At 37.2% G+C, this 19,239-nt stretch overlaps 1 protein-coding gene and 1 pseudogene across 1 annotated transcript; one reads left to right on the top strand and one right to left on the bottom strand.

Annotated features, from left to right (window-relative positions):
• Positions 1 to 21: 21 nt before the first annotated feature.
• On the bottom strand, positions 22 to 840 carry LOC126590320 (uncharacterized). Its single transcript, XM_050255804.1, has one exon. The coding sequence runs from the start codon at positions 838 to 840 to the stop codon at positions 22 to 24; it is 819 nt and encodes a 272-aa protein (XP_050111761.1).
• A 579-nt stretch (positions 841 to 1,419) lies between these two features.
• LOC126591668 (small nucleolar RNA R71) lies at positions 1,420 to 1,526 on the top strand (annotated as a pseudogene).
• Positions 1,527 to 19,239: the final 17,713 nt, after the last annotated feature.

Here is a 19,239-nt window from a genome sequence, read left to right as displayed (position 1 = left end):
CTCCCAAGAAAAATAGGTAACTCACTCATGTATAGGAGTTTCTTCCATATCCAACACTACAAAATCAGTAGGCAAAATTAGTTTGTCAACTTGAACTAAGATATCTTCCACTATACCCCTTGAATATTTCACTGATCGATCAACAAGTTGCAATGAAATAGTTGTTGCCTGCAAATCCCCCAAACCTAATTGAAGGTGCACTGAATAGGGCATTAAATTGATGCTAGCACCCAAATCAAGCATAGTCTTTTCTACTAGCTTATCTCCAATGGTGATATTGATAGAAAAACTGCCCGGATCCTTAAGTTTTGGTGGAAGCTTTCTTTGAAGCACAACACTCACATTTTCAGACACCATCACCTTCTCATTAGGTCCATAATTTCTCTTATAGTTGTTCAGCTCCTTAAAGAATTTCCCATACGCTGGCATATTCCTAATGACATCAAGCAAAGGTAAATTAACATTCACTTTACTTAAAATATCAAAAATTTCTTTAAATGACTTATCCTGCTTGCTTTTGGCAAGTCTTCCAGGAAATGGAATGGGAGAAGTGTAAGGTTTTTCAGCCTGGTGGAGATTTGTTGCTTCAAATGAAGAAGTGACATTGCTTGGTTTGTCATTTGGTTTCTCATTCTCTTCTTGAGTCGCAGCTGCATTCACATGATCAGATTCATTAGTAACTTCATTGCCAACTCCATTATTAATAACCTTACCACTTCTAAGTGTAATGATTGCTTTGGCTTGCTCTTGGTTCCTTTGAAGTATCATTGATTGACTCGGAAACTTCCCAGGCTCTCTTTGACTCAAAGTATCGACAATTTGACCTAATTGTGTCTCCATTTTAGTTAGAGCAGCCGAATGTTGTTGGACAGTACTATTGGTAGTTTGCTGGAATTGAACGGTGTTTTGGGCTAGCAATTTAACCGTATCTTCAAGTGTAGTAGCATGCTTTGGTTGGAAATTTTGAAATTGATTGTTATTTTTCCATGAGAGATTGGGATGATTTCTCCAACCAGGGTTGTATGTATTAGAGAATGGGTCATTTCATGGCATCTGATTGTAAGAGTTCATGAATTCGGGATAAGCCTCACTACCTGAGCATTGATAAGTAGGATGACCTGGTATGTTGCAAATGGCACACACCTCAGCTATCTTGGGCACCATATTGAGCATAGATCAAACTTATTTTCCAAACTTGCCACCTGCAATGCAAGATCATTATTAGAACTCATTTCATACACTCCAGCTCGTTTACCTCTTGTATCTTTGTGTTAAGCATTAGATCCCAACATCTCATAGATGTTATATGACTCTTGAACATTCTTTTTCTTCAAAGCCCCACCTACTGCATTATCAACAGTTGATTGACATGTTTGGGTTAATCCATCATAAAAAATTTGCATTTGTAAGTAAAGAGGTAACCCATGATGTGGACATTGCAGCACAAACCCTTTAAAACGCTCCTAACGTTCATTGAAAGGTTCTCCATGATGTTGTGCAAAATTGAAGATTTTCCCTCTCAAAGTAGCTGTCTTTTGAGTAAAGAAAAATTTCTCCAAAATTTTCTTAGCTACGACATCCCAAGTAGTGAACGAACCAGGTGCTAAAGTCATTATCCAACCTTTAGCTTTATCTTTCAATGTGTAGGGAAAAACTCTCATCCTCAGATTTGCTTCATTCACTCCCTGCAAAGGTAAACCACTCATAACATTATAGAATTCTTTAATGTGGGCTAACAGATCTTCGTTAGGTAAACCATAAAAAGAAGGAAACATATGAAAATGTGAAGATTTGAGATCATAGTTTCTAGCTTCAACAGGCAACAAGATGCACCAAGGTGAATTTGGTATAACCGGCCAAGCATAGTCCTCCAAAGCTCGATTGTCATCTTCATTGTCTGCCATTTCTTCTTCTTGCTCAGAATCGGAGAATAAGCACCTACACTCGCTGATCTAGAAGATTGATCGTCCTCTTCTTCATGGTTAATTTGAGCACTAGTTGATAGAAAGTTCTCAAAAGTGTTGCTCTTTATACGTCAAGTCTTTGGCCTATCTCAGCAAGTTTATTAGACATATACTACATGAGAAATAGAAAGAAAACAAATGAAATTTAGAAATCTAAACTGAAAATGAAAATAAATAGGGTTTGAAGAACAAGCAATTCTAGGGGCTGAAATCAATCCCCGGCAACGGTGCCATAATTTTGTTGTGTTCCTTTTGAGTGCAATATATGGTTAGTATAATGGCACAAGTAAGGGTGTCGAACCACATAGACTGATTAGACCTCTATAAATTACTAGCCTTGAAAGAACCCTAACTAAACAATGAAAATAACAAATTGAATGTAGGTTTTGTGCTCTTAATGAGAATAACTAAAAAGCAAGAAAAATGTAACAACGAATGATATGTTGATTGAGAAACGATAAAGATGGATCTAGGGACTTCAAGTTCACCATTACAAAACCAATTCCATGTTTATAAAGTTAAACCGTATTCAATTACCAACCTGTTTCCAGAGTTCGTTTTACATATGTATGATCAGCCATATGATGTGTGGTTTTGATCAAATTCTCCTAATCTACAACCTAATTGGGATGTTCAACTTTGGTTCCAAATTAAGAGTCTTTAGCATGCAAGAAAACATTAAAGAACCAAAGAAAATACATGGTAGGATGTTTGCATAGCATTCTCTTCATTCATTCACGTGTCTACCAAGATTAAGCATGATGTTTACTATAATGTTGATCAAATGATTTGTAAGAAATCCTAAGGGTGATCAATCATTAAAATTAACAAACAAATTTAACAAAAGATTCAGTGAATGAAACAAGAGACAGATTGATGAATTGAATATTTTAACATAAAAACATGGATCAATTGTGCAAGGCTACATTGAAATCCCTAGCTATGAATTTAGTTACACATTATGTTCACAGAGATGAAATTGGAAATACAGAACATGAGTGAAAATAAATCAAAGGGAGAGGAAACCCTTGAAGCAATTCTGATGTTGAACTTCTCCAAGAACAGCCTGTCGAGATGAGTCTTTGGTGATGTTGGAGTGAATAGAATGGGTGGAGTTTTGAGTGTGGATGAAAAGAGAGAAAAAGAGTAACTGGAGTTGTGAAATTCGCTCAAAATGAAAGGTGTATGTGAAAATGGCTGAAAGGCTAGGTTTTATAATGTTAAAGAGCTATTACAGATTGCCAATACATCCCAGTAATTGGGCATTTAATTCCCACGTTTTTTTTTTTTTTTTTTTTGCTGTTATTGGTCTTATAAATAGCCATATTCATCACCATATTCAATTTCCACTTTTAATTCTTTGTCTACATCAGCATCCTTATTCAATTCTCTACTTTTAGCACCATTTTGCCTTATTTGTCCTCAACTGGACTCCAAAATACGATTAGCTGCACACTAACACAAAAGAGTGTAAAATGCAACAAGTTTAACTCAAAAATATCACAAAGGGACTAGGAATGGATGGTATAAATGTATGAAATATATGAGCTATCACTACCTACGTTGTATATGTCTGTTTGGACTTTATTTTATAAATGTTCTCTATCTTTTGACCAAAAAGGGGAAATACCCCAAAATGAGACAATTTCTTAATCTTGGTACAGAAATGACAAACCAGCCATGCACAAAACTGAAATTACTAAAATGCCCACATATAAATGCTAAAAATCCTCAGCTCATTTCATCATTGTTCTTATTTGCTGGAGAGGGATGTCAAGAGCTCTGTGAGCTCTAGGTTTCTAGGTTGAGCTCAAATCTCTAAGCTTCGATTTCGAATAGAGGGAAGTCAAGAGTGAAGCTTCAAAGTGAGTTTCTCATTTGCATCAATGTCCATCCCTAAAGATATGATTTTTGTACCAAATTTTGCTTTTGGGTAGAAAATTCCATTCGTTCCAGCCAGTGAAGCTTTGACAGCCATATTTCCACTGCCATCTGGTTTGTCTCTCTTTCTCTCTTTAACTAGGTCATTGTCTCCAATTCTGCAACTAATTACTTGTTTGTTCAATTAGATTTTTTGGATTTGTAGAGATGGGAAGTTGAACAAAAGAGGGATGGGGAAGAGAGGGCTCGAAATGTGTTTTGGAAATCTTTATTTGTTTATGGGTTTTGTTATTTTAAATTTTTGGATTTCAATCTTAGAGTTTTGCGTTTTAATTGATGCTCAATATTTGTTAATTTTGTTCTGAACTTGCAAATGTTTATGAATTCGATCTCGAATCAGTGTTTGTTTGAAAAAGTTTGTGAATTAGAAGTCGTAGTACAATATGCACACGGAATGCACAATTATCTTACTTAAGGCATTTGCATTGGCACAATTATCTTACTTAAGGCAATCTTTTTTGTGTACAAGTTGGATGAAGAAAGTAAGAAAATGGAATGTCAACAGGGGTCTTGGTGGTTAACCCAGGTTTTTAATCATGCGGTAAAGATATTGTCGTGCAGTTTCCTCTGTCATGTATGTTTCTGCTTACTTGTATAGTTCGTAGGCATATGATTTGATTTTTTGTTTTTTTTTATGTTTCCGAACTATGGCAGTAAACATTGTAGTTATTTCTGGTGAGACACTAGAATTGTTAGTCTTTTGTTTACATATGCAGTGATACAATTGCCAATCTTCCATAAGATGTTGTATCTTCCGAAACCAACTTTATGCTCTGTTGAATTTGTCCTTTTTTTCACATTGCAGTTATGTTGTGGTTGCTGCTGATTGTGATAACTTGCATGTCTTAAGAAGAGAACTTGATGACCTCTTAAGTAAGGCATCACTAAATGGTATTCCGCTGTTGGTACTACGTAATGAGATTAACAAAAAGGAAGCTCCATCTAAAGAGAGTTTGTCATAAGAAATGTAAGTGAATCTTTTCATACTTTATAAGGAATACGGTTGCCCATTGTGGTGGTTTACTATGATCATGTCAATGTTTGTGTTATTTGTTACATATGAATGTGTTTGTTTTACATATGAATGTGTTAGTTTTACGTACGAATCATGTGTTGACCAATGCATTTTGCTATCCAGGGATCTAAAATCTATCACTGATAGAGAAGTTTATTGGTTCATGATAGTCATTAACTGGCTTGTTAAGGATTCGAAGTCAAATATTTGAGTTTTTTTCTTGTTGGGACTAATGATATTACATTTCCAAGAGTGGATTTCAACAAAGTTATTGAAGTGGTTATCGGTGTTTGCTTAGTTGGGTTTGTCGATATCTAACCATCCATCATCGTCTTTTGTTTTGTGGTTGAGGCAAACAAATTGGGGTTGTTGCAGCAACCTTATGTCAATGTTTTGGTTTACACGTATACTGTAATGCCCCGCCTCGAAACATTTATTTCGGAATATAATTTCGATGATAGGCCCAATTGAACTCTTGTTTATTGTACTACCATTAAGGGTAAATTACATTTTACCCCCTCAGGTTTGGGGTCGATTTCAATTTTTTACAACATCTTTAAAACATTTCACTTTCATACCTCACTTACTATTTATTTCAATATAGTACCTCTGTTACATTTTCCATCCATTGATCCGTTAAAAGCTGATGTGGCTGCCACATTTGTGTTAACATGGCTACCAAATTTGTGCCACATGGCAAAAAAAAAAATTTATTCATTTAAAATATTACTATTTATTAAAAAAAAAAAACCTATCTTCTTCCCGAGCTATTCCCCTTCCCTGCAACTCTAACACCCTATCTCCCTACCCCTACCTCCTCCCCTGCAACGCCCCACCCAAAACCCACCCGTCTCCTACCTCATCACCCCACCCCCTTTCTACCTTCTCTCATCTGCAACCCCACCCACGCTTATCTCCCAAACAACTCGCACCCACCCTCATTCAGGATTTTAATCTTGTCACCACCCTGATCCATCACGTTGCCAATATGGACCATGGTGGTGGACCATCCGACCCATTTAACAGACTTTAGGTCGATCAATTTAGCAAGCCTCAGTGATTCCTTAGTCTTCTCCAAGTCGCCGTGGAGATCGCCGATTGCAACCAAACGGTCATGCATGGGGTAATAGGTTTGCAACGGTGGGCGCGAATGCAGGGGATCGTCAGAGCTATGGCGGGCAATGAGGGCATTCTGGTGATTTTGAGGGGAGGCATAAAGTGAATGATTAGGGGTTTAGGGTAAGAGGAAGAGGCTTCTGCTGACGGAGAAGTCGACGAAGGTATCGACGAAAGAGAATAGGAGATTGGGATTATGGGTTGTGTTTGGTTGCTGAGAAAATGATAGGTTTTTTTTTTTTACCTTTTCTTTAATTAATTATTTTTAAATGTATATTTTTTTTTTGCCACGTGGCATAAATTTGGCAGCCACGTAAGCACAAATGTGGATCCCATATTTGCCACTCATCACTTAACGGTTTACTTAACAGATTTTCTAACGGATGTATGAAATTGAAATAAAATAGTAGGTGAGGTATGAAAGTGAAATGTTTTAAAGATGTTATAAGGAATTGAAATCGACCCCAAACCTATGGGGGTAAACTGTAATTTACCCTACCATTAATCACAATTCTTTATTCAAGTTTCTTAATTTACTTACCCAAAAACATAAGCTTAACTTGCATCTTGCATCTTATTCACCAAATTTCTTTTCTTAAATCAAATTCCCAACAAGATTAATCTCGATTATTCAAGGCTGCATCTAACCACATACGTACCCTTGAGCGGGATCAAGCCTTTCGTAGTTCACCATTTATAATTTTATCCATTTAATATTCTAGTAACGGAAATATTCAACATTTGCTTTCACAATCGAATCACATCAAATGGGTACCAATTACGGATTTAAAATATCAAAATCCACATAAAAAGGCAGCGTCGGGCCACTGGCCATGCGTTGCCGCGGGTGGTGGTTTTCGACGAATGGACCAACACTAAAAATTACCAAATTTTACAGAGTTGTAGAGTTTGAGGAGAGGAACAACTTTCATACATGGGCCGAAGTCCAATTTAGCTGAGACAAGCCCCAATTTCACTCAAACCCACCGGAACCCTAGAATTTAGGTGGCCTCGATCTGTTACCTCTAGTGCTCTGCCGCCCCAACCAAGGCTTGGGACATGTTCCTGGGTTCATGAAGAGTCGACCCATGGTGGTGGTCGACGGTAGTGGCTTCAAAAATAGTGGATCACCACCCTAGAACCCCTGGCTTCACCGTACGGTTCAGCATGAATTGGGGCCTAACTCCCGTCGATTTTGGGTAGGAATGGAAGAGGGAGAGCCATTTAGTCGAATGTAGGGGGTGGCGATGTTCAACTTGCCAGAAAAACGTCAGACTTGGCGTCGGGGTTTGGGTGGTTCAGGTCAAGTCAAGCGGATCATAGAGATGACCCCCTGTTTCTCTCCTTTTTTTCCCCTCATTTCCTCTCCTTTCCTTTTTTTCTGATTAGGCTGTGCCCATTCCTCTGTCCCACAGCCCACCACGTGGCTTCATAACTCTCTGCTCCAGAAGATCTAGAGCCCTCCCAAAAATGGTCAAATGACCATTTCACCCTTTTCTTTGTTCGTTTATATCTTCCTCATTGTAACTTCGTTTCACGAACGGCTTTTGCCTACACGCTTGTGAGGTCGAGCTCTATCCAAATATATATCAAGAAATAAGATAAAATGTATGAGGATAAAATACGTCCTCGTATAATTACGTTAAGCCAACTAGGGCATTTTCGTCTTTTCCACTTATCGATAATTTTTACGACATAAATTATAAAAATTTCCGGAAACAAAATTTTAAAATTTCTCAATTAAATTTTCATAACCATAAATCGATTTATTTGCAATTTTCTACCCATATTCATAATTATGAATATCTAATTCATATATTTAAATTTTCAGGGTATTACATTCAACCCCCATTAAAATAAATCTCGTACTCGAGATTCCACCATCGAGTTACGAAAATGAATTAGAACTATTCCCACCATCCCTTTTATAGTGAATAAAAGCATAATCTTAGGCTACGATTTTATTCAAACTCTAAAAATAAATAATTTAATGAAGCAACCATCTACATTCAAACTTCCAACCACATTTGTTGGTTAAAAAAAACAAAAAAAGAAACCAAAACTTCTAGCCACACACATTGGCAAAATAAATATTAGAAATTCCAGCTACACTATTTGGAATTTCCAAAAGTTTGAATGACAGATGGTTTAACACAAACAATTAAACCCCAACTAGCCTTAAGCTTATTGTGTTACTCTCTTTACTGGTTAATTACTTGCATGGTTAGAAATTTATTAATATATAGCATTAGAAACTACTGAAAATGTCACTTATCATTACTATCAGCCGAATAAATATCAAACTTTCAAGCCATAATCATCGGTGGCTAAGTAAGTATCACAATTTCAAGCCAAACCATCAGAATTGGCAAACCAAATGTTAGAAATTCCAGCAAAAATCATTGGATCTTCTAGTCACCATCAATCACTGTATAAAAATTTGAAATTTAAAACAAATCTAAAATTTTCATTTATATTAGACGAACTTAAATCCCATTCTATAATTTTATTCATGTCCACCAACAATTCAATAAATGAAGAATCTCCATGGTCTTTCCACTATTCCATTTATAATGGACAAATCATAACCTCAGTTTATGATTTCATTCCAGTTTGATTAATCATCATGACTTTCATAAAAATTTGAATTTCCATCCATCATTATCATTGGCCATACAAATATAAAGATTTCTAAGCTAGTCACCATTGGCCAAACAAAGATTTTACCACGACTTTCTTTTTATCCCAATAAGTAACTAGCAGTCTGGAAAGAATCGTAATATACCCAGCAATTATACCTTCCCACACATCACATTAATCTCACAACCCACACATGGAGCTTTTCTCCCGAAAATAATGGGTCTTTGTGCCCATTCAACGATTCCTTCACATTTCACGGGTCATTTCGCCCAATTCATCGTTCACGGGGCCACTTTTCCCAATCACACATCCTCGGGCCTTTTTTCCCAAATAAATATCCACGGCCCTTTTTCCCCAACTAAACATTCCTCCCATTCCACGGGCCATCATGCCCAAATCAATAACCACGGGCCTTTTTAGCTCAAATCAACATCCACGAGCCTTTTCGCCCAAATCAACATTTCTCAATTGCACAGGTATAATACGACTTTTCCATCTACTTGTCACAATTTCATAATCATCTTAACATTCAAATTTTCCATAATACATATCATAAATTCAGCCCAATTCAAAATTAATCCAAAACTTTAGTCAAACGCTCTTTTTTTAAAAGCTGTAACATGAACTATGATATTTTAAAATTTTCTACTCCTACTCAATTCAATTCAATTCACAATATAGGCATTTCACATGAATTCATCATTAGTCCAGAACTTATGAAATAATGCAATATCAATGCAATTCACAATTTACATCCACAACATCAATAATATCTCACATATTTTAAGGTATGATCATTTGCTCTAATACCATTTGTAATGCCCCGCCCCAAAACATTTATTTTGGAATATAATTTCAATGATAGACCCAACTTAACTCTTGTTTATTGTACTACCATTAATCACAATTCTTTATTCAAGTTTCTTAATCACTCTAAAAAACTATAACCAAATTAACTTACCTAAAAACATAAGATTAACTTATATCTTATTCACCAAATTTCTTTTCTTAGATCAAATTCCCCACAAGATTAATCTCAATTATTCAAGGCTGCATCTAACTTATGTTAGACTGCCTACGTACCCTTGAGTGGGATCAAGACCATTTACAATTTTATCCATTTCCGAAAATATTCTAGTAACATAAATATTCAACATTTTCTTTCAAGATCGAGTCACATCAAATGGGTACCAATTACAGATTTAAAATATCAAAATCTACATGAAAAGGCAGCGTCGAGCCACTGGCCACGCGCTACCACGGGTGGCGGTTTACTGCGAATAAAAACCCTAAATTATGACCAACACTAAAAATTACCAAATTTTACAGGGTTGTAGAGTTCTAGGAGAGGAACAACTTTCATACCTGAGCTAAAGTCCAATTTGGCCATGAAAAGCCCCAATTTCCCTCAAACTCGCCAGAACCGTAGAATTTGGGTGGCCTCGATCTATCACCTCCGGTGCTCCGCCGCCCCAACCAAGGCTTGGGACATGTTCCTAGGTTCACAAGGAGTCGACCCATGATGGTGGTCGATGGTGGCTTCAAAAATGGCAGTTCGTCGCCCTATAACCCCTCGCTCCACTGTGACGGTTCAGTATGAATCGAGGCCCAATTCTCATCGATTTTGGGTGGGAATGGAAGATGGAGAGCCACTGAGTCGAATGCATGGGTGGCGATGTTCAACTTGCCAGAATTGGCGTCGAAGTTTGGGTGGTTCGGGTTCGGTCACACGGGTCAAAGATAGGACCCCTCATTTCTCTCCTATTTTTTTCCTCCTCATTTCCCCTCATTTCCTTCTTTTCTGATTGGGCCGTGCCCATTCCCTTCTCCCACAGCCCTCTACGTGGCTTCACAACTCTCTGCTCCAAAAGATCTGGAGCCTTCCAGAAGATCTGTAGCCCTCCAAAGAATGGTCAAATGACCATTTCACCCTTTTCTTTGTTCATTTATATCTTCTTCGTTATAACTCTGTTTCACGAACGGTTTTCACCTACATGCTTGTGAGGTTTAGCTCTATCCAAATATATATCAAGAAATATGATAAAATATATAAGAAGAAAATACGTCATCATATAATTACGTTAAGCCAAATAGGGCATTTTCATCTTTTCCACTTATCGATAATTTTTACAACGTAAATTATATAAAAAATTTGGAAACAAAATTTTTAAATTTCTCAATTAAATTTTCATAACCATAAATCGATTTATTTTCGATTTTCTACCCATATTCATAATTATGAATATCTAATTCATATATTTAAATTTTCAAGGTATTACATATACACTTTGACTTTGTGAATTGTAAAGTACACACTACTGTCGTTACATATAATATGATTATTTTGGTTGATGAACTTGACATTGTGAGTTGTGTAATGTGCAAATTGCAATCTTTTGGATATATGTGATCCTCATGGATTATGTTGTAATTGTATCCACTATACAAATAGCATGGCGTAAATGGTGTCTTATAAATGGTAGAAGCAACTCGTTGCCTAATCTCTAGTTTTATGCATAACATGTGCATATAGTGTATATTTTATGTTCTTGTCATGTGCATATAGTATATTTATTATGTGCTTGACATGTGCACTGTATGTACATGACATGTGCACTGTATGTACATGACATGTGCATATCCTTTGCATGACTTGTGCACAGTGATTTAGTGTTTATGTCATCTACGTCATACGTATAGTGTATATAGTGCATATTTACATATTTCACACTCTTCTCATTAAGGTACTATAGGACATGGAACGTGGCTCAGATAACAAACACACGTAGTCCCTATTGTTTATTATCGTATAATAGTTAGCAAATACATTCCATAATATTGTTATCACCATATAATAGTTAGCAAAATGAGGTTGTACCACGGTTTTAACTCAGCGTTAAAACCCTCAATTTCATGTGTCCACTTGGACATTATGTGTTGTGAATTGTTTTGGCTATATGAGAAGTGGAATGCCTTTTTAGCATGATGTGGATCAAAAGCTATAGGAATCCATAGCAGTACTTTTTTGTCCCAGCTTGAATGTTGCTTCCAATTTGTGGGAAGAAAAAGGTCTTCCCCTTCTTTACCTTATATACAAGGTAACATATACCATTATAATATATTATTATTATTGAGGGACCTTTGCAGGTTTCCCTCTCTTTGTACATTGTTTTTCGGTTTTGAAGGGAACCTAAGTTAACAATAAAGTTGACGAGACATAAGGCTGAGGTGGTTAAGATAATCCTTAGGCCCATAGCTCATTGTTCCAAGATTTGCCTTGTTCTTGCCATTTTTCCCTCTCTTGTTTCTGTGTTAGCAAAAGAAGTTCTTCCATTGCAAAACACAATAAATTATTCTACCGACTAAAATTCTCTCTTCCGACGACTGAAGGTTCAACAGGAACATTTGTGCTCGATTTTCGAGGGTACTAAGGTAGGGTGTTTATTTCCAAGTTTCTATATGAATTATTTATGGATATGGTGGGTATGTTCCAATTTCTGTTTGAAGTATCGTATTCCACAGATTTGACCAATTTTTTCCATGGTGTGCATATGGTGTGTATATGTTAAGCATATTCTGTGCATAGGTTGGGCTGGGCATATATTATGCATATGGTGTGCTTGTCTATACTTTAATATCACTATCGTGATTGTTTACTAGTTCTAATGCACCTATGTTATGTGTAATTTTAGGTTTGTGGAACAAAACATAGGGGAAGTAGCTGTAATGATTTGTCATAAAGGGAGGTGGGTTACATTCGATAAGGAAAATGAGTACATATGCGGTGAAGAGAAATGAGTTGCTGTGTCTAAATCAATAAAATTGATGGAGTTTTTGGAGATTGCTTTGAAGATCACGTGTTGTGGTGCTGACATGGTTACTCTTGCCTACTCAATTCCAATGGTGCCCTATGTAAACAAACTTGTGTATTCATTGGGGACCATAATGACATGCGGTATTTTTTAGAGTATAGCTTGGCAGTTATTGGTATGAGGGTGACACCTATATATGTATCCATGATCCACATCTTGGGAAGTATGAACCCATCTTTCATAAAGGTCCCACTATGGTCAGGTGAAACATTTGAAGTAACAAGCACTTTAGCTAGCAAATAAAGGGTTTTGGGTACTACGGAGGTGCTTTTTGAAGATGGAGATGACATAGATTGGGTTACCTTGGTGGACTTTGAATCATGGTAGTACGGATTTGATTCAATTGTCGTGACTACTTTTACAACTCAAAATGTGATGTCCATGGCTGATAGGTACAACCACATGAAGGTGTATGTGTTGAAAACCGAAAAGGCAAGAAAAGTACGGTTGTGGAAGACACGAATGAATTTACTGTCAATTCTTATGCTTATGTGAAAACCCTAAGCTATAGTGTTAAGGGAAACGCGGATTGGCAGCCATATTTAAAAAGGGGTGACCTTTTTGTTGACAAGCAAGATTTGTCGAGAAGGTTTCGATTGAAAGTGATTAAAGGGAATTTGCAGTACAAGGCCGATACATCTTCAAATGGGTGTCTTATTATCAAGTGAAAGGATGCCTAGTGTCCATGGCGGATTTCTACATCCCAGAAAGGTAGTGGGGAGTTTAGGATTGCCAAAGATGAAGTCTCCCACCTGTGTGATTTAGTTTTGTTGAAGGACCATCACATGCAAGTCAACATGCGGCTTAGTGGTCACCTGATGAAGGAAAAGTTCAATGATCCTGATACGATGTACAACGCCAAAGATGTTGTGCACGACATTAAAACCATTATCAGGGTCATAGTTAGCTATAAGTCAGCATCTAGGGGTAGAGGACTGACATTGGCATCAAGATGCGGTTCACCTGAGGACTCATATGCTAATCTTCCCGCCTATTATGTAGAATTTGAGAGGCTATATCCAGGCAGCCAAGGCTAAATTCGGTACTTCTTCTTCGTATAATATATTAGTCAGGGGTTTCTTGTCATGGATATGGCCAGTTATTGCGTTTGATGCATCTCACTTGCAGTCAAAGTACAACAGTGTCCTTTTAGTCAAGACATCGTTCGACTGCAACCGCAATATCTACCATTTGGCTTTTAGCATAAGCGACACAGAGAACGATGATTGCTAGGAATGGTTTTTCAAGCAACTTCATTTAGTGATTGGGGATTTACTGAATTTGGTTATACTTTTGAACTGCAACGCAAACATCGTAAACTTGGTCAATAAGGTTTTCAAAAAAGCTCAACATAGTTTATGCATGTATCACTTGAAAGGGAATATTAAGGCCAAGTTTTGCCTAAAAAGGAAAGACAAGTTTTTTTACCACTACCACAAGGCAGCAAAATCCTATTCCCATGTCGAGTTTGACACATACTTCATCAAGGTAAGAGACTTGTTAGCAAAGTACCTAAATGATGTGGGTGTTGAGAAATGGTCGCAGACAACGTAATGACCACTAACATTACCAAGAGCATTAATGCGATGTTGTTCTTTGCGAAGAGGCTGCCCATACTTTACTTGATCGATTTCATTAGGGTGGTGTTGCAAAAATGGTTTTGTTAAAGGCGGGATATAGCAGGTATAACCACTACCACATTGTTCCCCAGCCTCGGTGAGAAAAAAATTAAGAAAAAGGGTACATGATGCAAGGCACGTGCGTGTCCATAAAGTAAGTGACACAGAGTTTCATGTTAACCACTCCGATGGTGAAGTTCTGGTCGATATACCTAACAAGACTTGCACTTGCCGGAAATTCGATCTTGAGCAATTGCCCTGCAAACACGCCATTGCTACTTGTTTATTTACAAACTGCAACTTCTATGTGTTGGCGTCGACCTGCTACAGTCGTATAACATGGGTGGCAGCCTATTATGATTCTAAATACTCGGTATTCTATTCTCCACTCTGCAATGAAATACAAAACGTGCAGCTGAACAGCCTGCCTCCTACAGGGAAGGTATTAGCCGGGAGACCCAAGAAGAGATGTATCCCATCCAAAGAGAAGATATAGTCTATAAAAAATGCAAGCGTTGCTAGAAGCTTGGTCATAACCAACGGACTTGCAAGGAACTTGTTGATATCCCCAACACTACATGATTGTTTCCCTTGCATGGGGTGTCCTTGTAATGTGTATGTCATGGTATATTTGGATTAAAGTGTGTTTTTTTTTAAATGGTAGAAGCAACTCATTGTGCATGGGTCCTGCATATACTGTGCATCCATTCAGCCATGCATTTGTCTTGCAAATAAGAAGGATATTCGGTTGTAATGTTTATAAGCCACATTAAATGGGATGAGGTCTGTGTGAAGAAAAATGATATTTATACAAGTCTACCATGACGTGGGTGAAAACCCATTGGATCAAATTAAGTGGCCAAATATAACCCTAATTAAAGCTCTTTTTTTACAACATATTATTATTAAACATTTATGAGTTGACATGAGAAGAAACAACATCTTACACATTTACATGGAATGCACACCTCAAGTAGGTTAGGACAAGACATAGAGATGAGGTCATGTATAACACATGTACAACTCATCTACCTTGTCTTATCAATCAGGTTACAAAGCCAACAAATACATATGCAAACAAACCATGGAAGCCACTTTTGCTAGCCAATTTCCACTTTTTAGCTTGGGATTTACACAACTATGAAGATGATGCCTTTTCCAATAAAAGAAACCTTAAAATAATGGGGTAAGTATCATTCTATTTGTAGCCAATTGTTGAGGAGAATCTCAAATCGTACATTACATTGCTCTTTATCACACACTTTTTGTTAAAAAATTGGGGACAGTATCCCACCAAGGTATTTTTTGGCTCCATGTATCCATCCTTTGTTTAGGGAGCCAAAACAATTTGTTGGCGCCAATTTTTTGCTTTTTTCATAGGCAAACATGTCTTTGTTCACCTGTCAAGCTCTTGAAACACAAACTGAAATACTGTTCATATGAGAAGAATGTTGGCCGGTTCAAGGTCTTCAAGGATCTTGAGATGAAGATGAAGAAGAAGAAGAAGAAGAAAGCCTACGAGGGATGAGTTGAGTTGTTATGGGCGTACGCCAATCTTCGCAGCGACGCCAAGGCCAATAAGAACTGGTTTGATGTTGACGTGATCGACAAGCGTCGCTTCCTTTGTAGGCGTTTGTTCTAGGCATGGCATTGGCCACCTTTTTTTGTGGACTGAGAAGGCTTTTTTTTTTTTTTTTTTTTTTGGTGTCGTCTTCCAAAGTTGAAACTTACAAAGACCTTCTCAACTTGCTGCACCATTGTCCTTCTTCTTAAATTGGGACATTGGCGCATCAAGATAATACCTTTGATCACTTTGATGTAATATGCATTGCCGCTCGTTGTATTGAAATGGGATTAATGACTACTTCCACTTTTGTTTTTCATCATTTAGTGTACCATGCTTTCAATTATCCTCTAAAAGAAGTTAAGAAATTTTTGACAAAAACTAAAGAACTTAAGAAAATATACAAAATTCTACTTGGACAATACGTACATATCATGTGCATGTATTGTGCACATCATGTGCATATCATGTGCATGGTACATGCATGAAAAACTCATATGTACTATGCATGGGACGTGCATAAAATGTGCACAAAAATTAAAATACTAAATTTTCACATTTTTTCGAGGTGGGAAATTCAAACCACAGCCAAGATTTGGGGCCCAATTTTTAATTTTGGGAAATGTACCAGACATCTTATTTTTTGAATTTAGTTGTCCTTTGATTTTGGTGATTTTGGGTGTATATAAGGAAACACAAAACACCCCATTCTCTCATCCCTCTAACAAAGAAATCCATACCACAGTCAAGCATTGAAACCTTCATCTTCCCGTTCCCACCTTGGTCCCCTCGCACCTCTCCCCATAAATCTTCTTATTCCTGTTCCCACTCATGCTTACCTCCCTCCTCCCCCCTCGGACAGAAGACATAGGCTCGTTCGAGCTGTATAAGCTTGAAACAATTGTAGGGAGGATTACTAAGCACGAGGAAGATCACGAGAAGAACATCGCATCCTTGAAGAGGAAATTGAAAAAGGCTCGTTGACCCATGGAGAAGTTAGTAGCAAAACAGATTAAGAAGTTCATGTCATCTGATTCGTACAATCACGCCTTGGCCGAGCAATACAAACAGAGTTTTCGGTCAGGACTTAGTGAGAGGTTTGAGATATTTCACCGCTATGCAATGAAAGTTGATGTCAACAAGAAGTGGGTGACCATTGACTACTACAAGGCACTTGCCGTTGGGGCCACTCACCAAGAATAATTTAATTTCAAGTTAATTTGAAGTATTTTGTGGGTCCTTCATATTTGTTCTATGTTGACATTCCACATGTGGTTTGTCATAAATAAGAAGGACCTTAATGTTTAATTAGATCAATGTTATCTACGTATATTAATGGAATTCTGTTATCCTTTCCGATGTTGGTTTTTTACATACAATACAATAACCAGTACTGGACATTATACGTTCAAGTGATGCACATAGCATGTACACGTCATGCACATGAAATGAACAGGACATTCACATACATTGCTGCATTAGGAAGCCTTAAAAGTATAAATGCCAACACAAGGCCCTTGAATGCTAAGTAATAAAATAAGGATTACATGCTTAATACAGAAACCATGTGATTGCAAAGTGTACTAAAATTAGACTAACAAGCTATTTACAACCAATGGCAACAAAAGGCCCTTGAATGCTAAGTAATAAAATTAAGAATACATAATGAATGCTGAAACAATGCAGTGACAAATTTATCTAAAATTACAATTACATACTAAGTACTCAAATTACGATTGGAATGGTAATTCAATTGTTTGGTTATAAGAATAAAACTACTGAAATAAATGGTGTCCACATAATGATTCGCACAAATGCACGACCTTTGATGAACTCGATGGCAAGCTCCGGTCTGAAAAAAGGCATGTTCTGAGGTTGTACTTGGTCAATGTCTAAGCCTGATGATAAGTAGTCAGCAAATTTGAGTAAGAAAACTCCATTACGACCTACCAGAAAACAACAATTCCAGGTTACAACACAGTGCATATTGAAGACATTTACAATTAAGTTTGAGATAAGTATGAAATGAACATACCCATTCTTCTATTGGTCGCAGTTTTCCCTCGCCTGAATCTCAAATGGTTTATCCATCGTTTTCGAGGTTAGGTTCAAATCACTTCGCACAGCCTGGAATCTCGATGCCTTTAAAAGTTGGAGTATTATGAAACACATACGAGTAAGTTGTTTCTTCATTTTTGACCACCTTGACCTTGACTAATGTGAATCGTAAATTGTGATCGTGCGAAGTAGAAGATGGACATCAGCCAACATCCAATGGTCGCCATTCACATGACATAGGATGGATACTTGGTTAACATCATTCCATGCAAGCATGTGTGGTGTCATAGTTGCATCGGCTGACACAACCTTCATCACGTGCTTTGAAGGTGTAAAAACCAAAGCTTCTTTTGCCTTTGCCTTGGACTTGCCCTTACCATTTCCTGCAACAAGGGTCATAAATTGTGCATATTCCTGTTTCATTTTTTTCTACACATAGCGCTGCAACACGATTTTAGATTTTCCCACAAAACAAAAACCAAGGACATGTCTGCCTAAATGGGGTGCAAAATCGTATTACAATCATAAGTAGACGAAAGAGAGGGTAACAATAATAACATAACACTTACCCAGAAATAGAAGTCAACAGTTGTCCACAGCACCCTGAATTCTCTAGGACGCTCCGTCAATCGCTTCCTCTGAAGGTAAAGGGTAACGTTAATGTGTTGAATCCACGATTAAATGCATTGTAAAAGCTAAAATTAAACTATTGTACTAGCTTATAATGTGGTAAACAAAAACTAGTTACAAATGAAGAACAATTACTTACATTGATATTCAAAGTACCCTCAGACTGAAGGAGTGTGGTAAAAAAATCCCAACCAATAGTAGCCAATCCAAATAAGTCTAGTTTATCGATGGTACACACTAAAAATGATAGGTTGTTAGGGATATATGGACATGGAGTTCATATTCAATTGTTTGAATGACTACTGAAAATGAACTTACCTCTACGAACCCACCCAATGTGTCAAGACGTCGATGAAAACCTCCACATCTGGCTTTGGGATGATCCACATGGGCTTCAGGACAACAACAAAATCCTCGATTAAACGACCATCGTTAACTTCCCTTCACCATAACTCACCTATATCCATCCACCACCATAATTTACCACTCATCCATCAAACCACACCTTGTGCCGCAACAAAAAAAAGGAGGAGAACCCTTAGACGTGCTCATTCAAGTTGGATTGTTGGAGCGTTTTTAGGTGTTTTCATTCTTTTGTTTTCAATGTCTAAATTTGTATATCTTTGCTTTGTGAGTATGAGGAACTAAACCCCCCTTAGATAGGGGGGAATTCGAAACCATGTTCATGCTTGCAATATGATTTGATTACCTTCAGTTTTGATTTCATAAGTTGTGAATTCAATTTGTTTAACTGCTTGATTGATAACTTATTCGTGTATGTTTATTAAGAGTGCACACTTAGTTTGCATGCATGAATATG

Source organism: Malus sylvestris, chromosome 11 (assembly GCF_916048215.2).
Source record: "Malus sylvestris chromosome 11, drMalSylv7.2, whole genome shotgun sequence".
Lineage (NCBI taxonomy): Eukaryota > Viridiplantae > Streptophyta > Magnoliopsida > Rosales > Rosaceae > Malus > Malus sylvestris.
This window is presented reverse-complemented; position numbering and strand designations above follow the sequence as displayed.